The sequence below is a fragment of the Colobus angolensis genome, unplaced genomic scaffold (assembly GCF_000951035.1).
Source record: "Colobus angolensis palliatus isolate OR3802 unplaced genomic scaffold, Cang.pa_1.0 Scaffold111, whole genome shotgun sequence".
NCBI classification, from domain to species: Eukaryota; Metazoa; Chordata; class Mammalia; order Primates; family Cercopithecidae; genus Colobus; species Colobus angolensis.
Genome location: NW_012112142.1, coordinates 1,842,769 through 1,854,254, shown reverse-complemented (window position 1 = coordinate 1,854,254; position 11,486 = coordinate 1,842,769). Strand labels below are relative to the sequence as shown.

At 39.5% G+C, this 11,486-nt stretch overlaps 1 protein-coding gene across 1 annotated transcript in view; it reads right to left on the bottom strand.

The window, feature by feature from the left end:
• SH3D19 (SH3 domain containing 19) overlaps positions 1 to 11,486 on the bottom strand; it is a 75,365-nt gene that overhangs the window by 12,728 nt on the left and 51,151 nt on the right. Inside the window, exons 11-15 of the mRNA XM_011957264.1 lie at positions 9,962 to 10,034; positions 8,228 to 8,358; positions 5,564 to 5,622; positions 3,553 to 3,755; positions 2,838 to 2,890 (exon numbers count right to left, since the gene is read on the bottom strand). Of these exons, the coding sequence (XP_011812654.1) occupies positions 2,838 to 2,890; positions 3,553 to 3,755; positions 5,564 to 5,622; positions 8,228 to 8,358; positions 9,962 to 10,034 (519 nt within the window). The remainder of the gene's footprint in view (positions 1 to 2,837; positions 2,891 to 3,552; positions 3,756 to 5,563; positions 5,623 to 8,227; positions 8,359 to 9,961; positions 10,035 to 11,486) is intronic.

Here is an 11,486-nt window from a genome sequence, read left to right as displayed (position 1 = left end):
GAAAAAGCTTTTTTTTTTTTTTTGTCCGAGATGGAGTCTCGCTCTGTTGCCCAGGCTGAAGGGCAATGGAGCAATCTTGGCTCAATGCAACCTCCGCCTCCTGGATTCAAGCAATTCTCCTGCCTCAGCCTCCCAATTAGCTAGGACTACAGGCGGGCACCACTACACCCAGCTAATTTTTGTATTTTTAGTAGAGACGGGGTTTCACCATGTTGGCCAGGCTGGTCTCGAACTCCTGGCCTGAAGCAATACACCTGCCTCGGCCTCCCAAGGAGCTGGGATTATAGGAGTGGGCCACAGTGCGCGGCCAGGACAAAGGCTTTGGAGCTAGCCAGGCAAGTGTTCCAGATTCAGTTCTGCCACTTCTTAACTTCGTGACACTGGGCAAGATGCTTCTCTTAGCTGAGGCTCAGCTTCATCTTGGGGTTACTAAGAGGATTAAATGAGAGAATGCATGTCTAACATTTAGCCCAGTGCCTGGCACATCTTAAGTGCTCAATAACTGATTGCTTACAAAACAAAAACAAAAAGCAAGCAAACAACACTAACCTTGCCCTCTTGCTCCTGCACCTGAGTAACCAACCCTAAAGGATGGAACTTATCATTCCCCAGAAATGCAGGCAACAACCATGTGAACGTTTCCTTTTGGAGAACTGTAGTCAGTTTCCTTCCTGTTGCACTTTATCAGTGGGTAGAGACGAAAGGATTAGGGGACACACAGGCCAATTACAAGTGACATTTTCACAAACATAATCATCCCATCAGGCTTAACTCTTCTAAATTTGTCACCAAAAAAACAATGGAAGGCCGGATGTGGTGGATCACCCCTGTAATCCTAGCACCTTGGGAGGCTGAGGCAGGTGGATCGCTTGAGCCCAGGAATTTGAGACCAGCCTGGGTAACAAAGTGAGACTCTGTCTACAGAAAAGACAAAAATTAGCTGGGAGTGGTGGTGTGTGCCTGTCATCCCAGCTACTTAGGAGGCTGAAGTGGATTGCTTGAGCCTGGGAAGCAGAGGTTGCAGTGAGCTGAGACCTTGCCACTGCACTCGGCCTGGGCATCAGAGTGAGACCCTGTCTCAAAAAACAAAACAAAATGAAACAAAAAACAAAACAAAAACAAACAACAAAAACAACAACAACAAACTAAAAAACAACAGAAGGGACCACATTCGTAGTACCTTTAAGCACTTCTGGAGTCATGTTACAAAGTGTAAAAATTTTAACCCATTATTTTCTCTTTCTCATTATACAAATGAAACAATTTTTCCTAAATATTTGGTAAGTTGAGAAATGTATAAAGAAATGGAGGAGGCCGGGCGCAGTGGCTCATGTCTGTAATCCCAGCACTTTGGGAGGCCGAGGCGGGTGGATCATGAGGTCAGGAGTTCAAGACCAGCCTGGCCAAGATGGTAAAACCCTGTCTCTGCTAAAACTATAACAACTAGCAAAGCATGGTGGCAGGCGCCTGTAATCCCAGCTACTTGGGAGGTTGAGGCAGGAGAATTGTTTGAACTCGGGTGGCAGAGGGTGCAGTGAGTCAAGATCGCGCTATTGCACTCCAGCCTGGGCGAAAGAGTGAGACTCCATCTCAAAAAAAATAAAAGAAGTTGGGAGGAGGAAAAAAACCTACCATGTATATAATCTTACTACCTAGATGCAATTTAATACTAATAACTTGAATAATTTCCTTCCAGTCTTTTTATGCTATACATTCAATTTATATCCCCTTTCCCTATAATGTTTCCTCTCATGACATTTAAAAAATGATTTTACTTTATAAATCTAGTTTTTCATAGCTTTAGTACATTCTCCCAATAATGGTCATATTTAGGTCATTTCCAATTTTTTCTTATTATTATATTAGCACTATGCTCATCTTTGTGACTCAAACTCTCATTTTTTATCCTTTTCTTTTTTTTTTTTGAGACGGAGTCTCGCTCTGTCACCCAGGCTGGAGTGTACAGGCGCCCGCCACCTCGCCCGGCTAGTTTTTCATATTTTTTAGTAGAGACGGGGTTTCACTGTGTTAGCCAGGATGGTCTCGATCTCCTGACTCGTGATCCGCCTGTCTCGGCCTCCCAAAGTGCTGGGATTACAGGCTTGAGCCACTGCACCCGGCTTTTATCCTTTTCTTAGGGTGATAATAATGTGTACTTTCTCTCTTTGTTGACACTCACATGCGTATAATTGCTTGTTTAGTGTTGAGATGCACTGAATCTTTGTTAACTGAATAAGTTAAATGGTATTTTATTGCTGTCTTATTATATATTTTCTTGATTACTAGAAAGGTTAAATATTTTTTCAATATTAGCCACTATTGTACCTCTTTTATGAACTCTCTAATCATGTCTCTTTTTCATTTTCTTTCTTTTTGTTTTGAGACAAAGTCTCGCTCTGTCACCCAGGCTGGAATGCAGTGGTGCTATCTCGGCTCACTGTAACCTCTACCGCCGGGTTCAAGCTATTCTCCTGCTTCAGCCTTCTAAGTAGCTGGGACTACAGGTACATGCCACCACACCTGGTTAATTTTTGTATTTTTAGTAGAGACAGTGTTTCACCATGTTGGCCAGGCTGGTCTCGAACTCCTGACTTCAGGTAATCCACCCACCTTGCCTTCCCAAAGTGTTGGGATTACAGGCATGAGCCACTGTGCCCAGCATCTGTTTTCATTTTCTATCAGGGTTTGCATGTCTTTGTATGAGCTCTCTATATAAAATATATTAACCATCTAAGTAATTTATTATAAACATTTGTTGTATGAATTGAAAAATTAATTCATACTATATTCTCTTAATAACCTGGCTGTCACTATAGTCATCTGTTCAAGCAGCCTACCTGAGAGTTTGAGCCAGAATCTTCTTTTTTGGTTTTCAGTGGTACCTTTGTGCCTACATTAAAAAAAAAAAAAACACAGGAAGTCAGAACATTAGATGTGAGGGCCATATAGTATTAAAAATAAATGGTTGGGGTGGGAGTGAAGAGTCTGGGATTCCACACCAGTCTCTTCCAGTCTCTTCATGTATTGCCTATGTTGCCTTAACCTGTACTACCTTCACTGAGCTTGTTCAGTTAATTGTAAAGTAAGCACAATTATTTATAGTCTACATACATTAGTAACAGTCTATAGTTCATTTCTGTTTAAAAGTCTTTGCTATTTATTTATTTATTAGAAACAGAGTCTGGCTCTGTTGCCCAGGCTGGAGTGCAGTGGTACAGTCATAGCTCACTGCAGCCTCAAACTCCTGGTCTCAGGTGATCCGCCCACCGTTGCCTCTCAAAGTGTTGGGATTATAGGTCTAAGCCACCACACCCAGCCTCTTTGCCATTTCTTATATGAAGTTATTGCTAATTACCTAAAATACCAAAACCAGCTCTTTGAGAGATGCCCACAAATAATATCCATCCCACACAAATTCTCATTTTAAAATCAGTTTTCCTTCTACCTTAAAAATATGGCAATATGGATTATTATACAGCTTAAGTATAATGCTATTATTTGGTTTATTTGAATTAGGACATGACATAACAAAAAAAAATTCTCTGTACTCACTTAGAACATTTGCACCAGAGGTGGGATAATCCTCAACAGGCTCCACAAAGTTCAGGGGGAAAATCCCAGTTCTGCCTCGAACTTCTCCTCTGGCCCATTCCTCATTCACGTACTCTTTAAGAATAATAATTTCTCCCTCTGAGAAACTCAACTCATCCTTCTGCTCTCCAATATATTCAAACCGAGCAACACATCTTGAGCCTCTGAATGAAGAGCACATTTTTGTGGATTAGACTAGAGAGTGCTTTTAAAATGCTTAAAAACCTTCATTCAGTCTTTCAATAAGTATTTATTCTGGGTTTACCATGGAATAAGGTATGCTAGGCTAATTTGAAATTATTCCATGAAAAACAGTAAGTTACACTTTTAATTAACAGATATGAACCTATTCGCTCAAAAAGGCTAAAGCTCAAGGTCACAGAGTGCACGCAGCTGGGTGGTTAGTTTACCCTGCTGTGTCTTTTGATCATCTTACTCCCCAGTCTCCATATGTTTGTATCCTTGGGCCACAGCAATCCATGGTCTAGTCTGAACCCTTTCAATCATAAATGCACTGAGTTGAGGAGTGTTAACCCTGAGAATCTCAGGGCAAGTCATCAAATTTCCTGACTACTAATCAGGGCAGAATGCAATGGGCATCAGCTGGGCAAAGTCGATGCTCAATTAATCAGTAAGTTGGCCTTAAAAACTAGGAGAAGGTTTAAAGAAAACAGAAACTCAGCATATCATAACACACAGTCTTGGACCTAACTCTCTTGCCTTTAAAAACGATTTTTGTATCGCCTTTAAAAGGGCTTCATTTCTGACATTTGAGACAATCCTTACATGATCTGCAATTTTGACTGAAAATAAGATAAAAGCAGAGATAAAATCGTGTCTCTAGAAGGTGTGCTTTAATACTAATCCCTAAATTTGAGGGTTTAGAAAGGAAGTTTCAATAGCAACAGGCTAAGGAGAAGCAATTGCCTAAAGAGAAAAGGTTGATTCTAGCTCTAACAGAATTCTGATTTAAGTCAGATCAATGGGTCAATGACTGTAAAAGCCCACTTCAAATTCAACCTGCTGAGACACAGTATATGCTGCTTAAAAATAGAGAAAAACTGAATCTGAAATAGAATTCAACTACTGTGGATCAGAAGTTTTCTTATTTGTGATAACCTTTGCCTGTGTTTTCTAAAGTCCTCTGGGAGCATCTCCTTATGTCTGACCTATTCATAGACAGGTTTACAGTCTTCAGCAGGTAATGAATTCTATTAATTTGCTCATTTAACTGGAATATAAAGTTGCATTGTGGCAGTGTTTTAAATCACAAAGGAGTTACAGCGACGCATAAAAGGGCATATAAATTCAGGGAAAGGTCCTCAACTCTTCCTTCATTTTCTTCTAGTTCTTCTTAAAAACAAAAAAATACAAAATGTCTAGCAGGATTATTGTAGGATTTATATTTCTACAGGATTTAATTATTTCTCATGACAAAAATACTTGAACCTTCTAAAAACTGGGTAGATAACACCAGAAGGCCAAAATAAAATGCAGTAAATGATGAAACTATCTCTGCTCATGCTAAGGCCAGGCTGCAGGAAGCACTGGCATAGACTGTGCTTTGCTGCTTTCTCTGTGTCCTGCATTGATGTTGCAGAATTGCTTAGGTAAGCTTCTATCAGCATGCTCATGATGCATTTTTATCAGAATTTTAACCCATTGTCACCTTTTAAACAAGTTTTCTTTGTAATTAAAAAGACACAGTGAGAATCGGAATAATCACCATGTGAAGTGTTTTCTTTTAAAATAAAGAATAAATAAATAATAGAGAGGGGTTCTTGCTGTGCGGACCAGGCTAGTCTTGAACTCCTGGCCTCAAACAATCCTCCCACCTCAGCCTCCCAAAGTATTGGGATACAGGTCTGAGCCACCATGCCTGACCTTGGAGTGTTTTAAGCTTGATAATTCTTCACGATATAGATGGTTATCTCCTTTGTATTTTGTGCAAAAGAACACAAATAAAACTTACTTAACACAATGAGATGAAACAGATTCTCTTTTCCCATTTCCTCCTTCTGGAATATCAATCTAGTAAAGACAAAATCAAGGCAACAATTTTTTTTTTTTCAGATTTTCGTCAGATAAATTTAAGGTTAAGTAATTAGAAAGTGCATGATTGAAATGGATTTGTTTAGCTAGGTGTTAATCTGACTAAGAGGAACTACAGGTGCTAACTGGTAAAAAAAATTCTGAATTTGGATTAAAAAAAAGTATAACGTGTGAAGTAGCCTTCCTTGAGTAGCCAATCAATTCTCTTATTTGCTGGAATAACCACATTAATATCACTCTAATTCTGACTGAATTTTCTTTGTCCTTTTTTTTTTTTGAGGCAGGGTCTAACTCTGTCACCCAGGCTGGAGTGCAGTGGCACAATCAGAACTCACTGCAGCCTCGACCTCCCAGGCTCAAGTGATTCTTCTGCTTTACCTCCCCCAAGTAGCTAGGACTACAGGTATGTACCACCACACCCGGCTGATTTTTGTATTTTTAGCAGAGACAGGGTTTCACCATTGTTGCCTGGGCTGGTCTTGAACTCTTGGACTCAAGCAATCTGCCTGCCTTAGCCTCCCAAAGTGCTGGTATTATAGGCGTGAGCTGCCACACCCTGCCAGCTCTATCCCATATTCTCCAGGTTGAAAACTGCAGCTGAGAAGGACTTAAGATAGAAATCAGGCATTAGGCATTCACAGTGCCATGCATTAGCTCTACCACACCTACTCCAAGTGTTGGTAGAACCCTGCAATGCTTCTCTGACCCCAAGATAAAATATTTCAATAAAACTTTGGATTCTTGGGCCGGGTGCAGTGGCTCAAGCCTGTAATCCCAGCACTTTGGGAGGCTGAGGTGGGTGGACCAGGAGTTCGAGACTAGCCTGGCCTGGGCGACAACTGCGAGACTGTCTCAAAAAACAAAACAAAACAAAACAAAGCAAACAACTTGTGGATTCTCTTCACATTTATAACTGGAACATTTTCCCCCTTCAACATGAATAGGGAAGGAAGAAAGGAATCTGTATTTAGCAAACATCTACTAAGTGGCAAGCACTTTATTTTATTTATTTTTTGAGACAGGGTCTCACTCTGTTGCCCAGGCTGGAGGGCAGTGGCATGATTATGGCTCACTGCAGCCTTGCCCTCCCACGCTCACACCATCTTCCCACTTCAGCCTCCCAAGTAGCTGGAGTTGCAGACACCTGACACCATGCCCAGCTAATTTTTCAATTTTTTGTGGGGACAGGGTCTCATTATGTTGCCCAGCCTGGTCTTGAACTCCTGAGCTCAAGTGATCCTACTGCCTCAGCCTCCCAAAGTGTTGGAATTATAGGCATGAGCCACTGTGCCCAGCCAAGCACTTAATATAGTATCTTATTTACAAGGCTCAGTAGAGGAAGGCTGGGTTGCCATAAAACATTTGGCTATAATGCATGCAATCTAAAACTACTTAAAGCTTGAGGTTTATATTAAATAAATCAGTGCCTTCTTGATGAATTTTAAAGGTTTGAAGTTTTAAAACAATTTTTTAAACTTGTGGGCTTAGAAATAACACACCAATAATGTGGCAGATTCTGTGTGATTGATTTCAGTGTGGTAATTGTGCTTTTTAAAGTACTGCTACATCGGGCAGAAGAAAAATGAGGAAGAGTGCTAAAACAAACATTATTCTTAATATTAATTTAGAGAATGTAGTTGAACTTCTTCAAAGAATCAAGGCATAGATAAACTAGACAAATTTTAATGCCTACCCTTCATAATCCAAGAGATTCAAATTCATTTCTATTTGAAGAATTCAGATTTTCTGTTAGTCTTGTTTTCTAATTTTGTGATGTAATGGAATTTGTTTACTTTTTCCTTCCAAATAAGCTGTTAATGCAGTTAAGCTAGATTTTTTGGTATTTCATAGTATCGTAAGTTATATCAGGGACGAAGTCATCCTCTTCCAATGATACAAATGTGTGAGGGCTGTCTGATTTTATCCCCATATTTCACAGCCATCTGGGCTTACACACAGCTCTCACACACAGGAATGCTTTCACAAGTTAGGCTGTGAGGGTATAGAAAATTCTGGTACTTTAATATAATTATTCTAATCAGATTAGAAATTATTTTGTGGGCACAACCATTAATGAACCACTATCTACAATACAAATACCTCTGTATTCCCAAATAGATTTTTTTTTTTAAAAGACAAAGATAAATAAGAATGGAAAAGATGAAAGAAACCCAAACCAAAATGTACTCCAAAGAAAAGAAGTGGTACCATAACCTCAGAGGACACCTCTACAAGATAATCTAGTATCATTCAATTCATGTTCACTAAATGTCTCAAAGAATTACCATATATCCTTAAGTGCTTAACAACCCTCCCAGAACAGCTGATTTACCAGTTGATCTGTGGTGGTCTTTCACTTTAGGATTTCAGATAGCATTTAGGCATTAAGTTCTAACACCCCATAATATAATAATTAACCATCATCTAGTTGACCAAATCTTTACTTTTGAGTTTTCCAAATGCCAAATGAATCAATGAAAAAGAGAGAACTAGAATCTGGGTTTCTAGTTATTTTTTCCAACCTACAAGTCACATAGAACCCACTGAGTATATGACTAAATTAAAACAAATACAATCCACTTACAATCACTTTGACATAGTTGGCAGGAAATATGCCAGTCTGTTTTCTACAGTTCCCTCTGTACCAGTCTGTATCTATCTTCTCTAGAAGATAAACAATTTCTCCAGAAGTGAGGTTCAAATCATCAACTTGCTCTGTAATATAAAATTATGGTTATGTATGATGAATTATCCTGGTTGCAGATTTGATAAAGGCACAAAGTAGCATTTAGTTGTGTCCACTGAGGCAGTTACGTTCCACTGATTCTGAGAACATATTATACTAATCAAATTGACTTAAAAAATGCTATTCTTTTTTTGGATATTGTTATGAGCTCCCTTTTTAAAGACCAAACTAGTTACATTTACCATGCTTTGATTGATGGGAAATGGTTGAATAAAAACACTATTGTGTTAGCAAATGTTTCCTACTGTGCCAATATAAACCCATGCTGAATACACACTGAACAATGAAAAAAGTTTATAGACATGGTATAATATTCTTATTATTCTCAATCATGCTTACAAATCATTTTAATTTCAAATATTAACTAAGGGAGTACTATAACTCTTTATAAAGCAAATAAGTATACCCATACCAAAATAAAAATCAGCCTATCAAGTGGATAAAAAGAGATTGTAAGTAAATCAGGAGTTTATTTGTAGCCTTGGGTATGAGGGTATTTTAAAAATTATTATAAAAGTACTTATATTATGGGTAGGCATGGGTGGCTCATGCCTGTTATCTCAGCACTTTAAGAAGCTAAGGTGGGAGGATCACTTGAGGCCAGGAGTTCAAGACCAGCCTGGGCAACATAGCGAGACCATGTCCCTAAAAAAAAAAAAAAAAAAAAAAAAAAAATTAGCCAGGTGTAGTGGCACCCCAGTAGTCCTAGCTACTGGGGAAGCTGAGGGAGGAGGATCACTTGAGTCCAGGAGTTCAAGGTTACAGTGACTGCACCACTGCATTCCAGCCTGGGCGACAGAGCAAGATCTCGTCTCAAAAAAAAAAAAAATATTTTGCTCTCATAGGTAAGTAGCAGCTGAGACAACTTTGAGGATAAAAGAACTTCAGTTATTATGTTAGAATTAACTTTATTACTAATTTTTTTTTTTTTTTTTGAGACAGGGTTTTGCTCTTGTTGCCCAGGATGCAATGGTACAATGTCAGCTCACTGCAACCTCTGCCTCCGAGGTTAAAGCGATTCTCCTGACTCAGTCTCAGTCTCCCAAGTAGCTGGGATTACAGGCATGCATCACCACGCCCAGCTGCTTTTTTGTATTTATAGAGATGGGGTTTCAACATGTTGGTCAGACTGGTCTGGACTCCTGACCTCAGGTGATCCACCTGCCTTGGCCTCACAAAGTGCGGGGATCACAGGTGTGAGCCGCTATGCCCAGTCATATTACAATTGTTAATTAGTAGCCACTATTTTGAAAGAGTTAAAGAGTTTGTGACTAGTAGGCAATTTGCAATGTTCATCTGTAAGGGAAAGTCTCAGTCTCTCAGTCTCTCTCTCTCTCTCTCTCTATTTCTCAGGGAGCTTCAAAGGCAAGGGTATACAACTAAGCTTTCTGGAATGCCTGGTACAATCGACCCTTCTTGAAGTGGAGTCCTGGATAAGATGACCTCTCTAGTCTAGGACTCTACAGGCACAGAAAATGAAGAAGGAAGCCCTTGAGAGGCTAACCCCAGGGCAGGAAGAAAGACTTACTCCTGGATCCTGTGGTTCTCCTACTGTATTATTTACATCCTTACCTGCTGGGAAATCATGAAGAACAACAGCATGAGGAGCACCACTGTCAACAGGCTTCTGAGCGTGGCTTGGATCCTTAGGGGGGAAAACAGGGCTGTGAATGAAGTGTGCAGGATAGATGGTGGATTTATTATTCACTCTGAGACCAATTTTTTTTTTCTCATTAGAGTCCTCTTGACACAATTACATCATGAGTACAAGATGCAAACCACACAGTTGAGCCAAACAAGGGAATTATTATCAAGTTGAAGAAGAATGTGTCCTTGCCAAGGGAGGACGACAATCTCAATTAAAGTATCTCCCAGTGTGTTTTGTTTTTGCTTTTTGAAACTGAGAGAGTAAAACAAAAGGGAACTGTTTGTTTACTTTTAAACAGTGCCTATTCTACCCTGAAGTAGTGGTTTTTGACCTCTTTCCCTTTCAAGGGTAGCTTTTTCCTTAAAACTGTGATCAAGATGGAGTCTTAAAAGTTGTGTCTTTATTAGGATGGGAAAAAGAAGAAAGTTCTATGATTTATGCTCTTGCCTTTTGTAATGAAAGGAGCTAATGACTTTCCACAAAAGTATAATTCACAAAAAGTAAAATCCATTTCATTTATTACCTTAACTAAGTGCTTTTTCTAATTTGAAAGCAATGCTACCTCCCATGCCTGGTCTGCATTTTGTATTTAATCCGAATGGTTTATTCCAACAGTAGTTCTAAATAAATTAGCAAAAATAATCTAACATTCTCTATCCATCTAGCCAATTGCCTAGATTGGCCAGAGGAGAAGGCAAAGCTGAACAGTGACCTCTTCTTATTGACTAGCAATTGTTATTCTTAGTTTCTTTACATGAAGAGACAGGCTTATCCTCATCCTCATCAAATCCCACTGAAGAATATTACTTGGAGTTATAACTTAACACTCTTCAACACTGGCAAGCCTGTGAAATAAATAAAGGCAGATTTTTGTGCCCTTTCTTGTCTCTTCACCTCCTCTAATAACTCTTGTCCCCTTAGAGACATCCTGACACTTCGATACCTCTGCCCTTCCCCTGGCCATGATGCACCAGGCTAATCAGAGTGCACGGTGAATGATGGTCCACTCCTTTTCAACCCTGCAGCACCTTTGCTGAGATCTTTTCTAAATCTCACCTGCTCTTTCAACCAAAATGCCCCTGCAGAAACAAAACTTTCATTCTCTCAACTTAGGTAAACTGAAATATAACTTAAGTCAAGACTCTAATGGCTAATGTAGCTTACTAAAGCGGCTTACCAAGATGACCCTAACATTTTTTCATGGACTGCTTAATGCTTTTCTCTAAATAAATGAACACTATGGAAATTTCATGAATTCTGAGATATTTTAGCTCTGACATGGCTTTTTTTTCTGTGACATAGGGTCTTGCTCTGTCACCTAGGCTGTAGTGTAGTGGCACAATCACAGCTCACTGCAGCCTTGACCTCCAGGGCTTAAGTTATCCTCCCACTTCAGTCCCCCAAGTAGCTGCAACTACAGACATGCACTACCATGCCTGGCTAATTTTT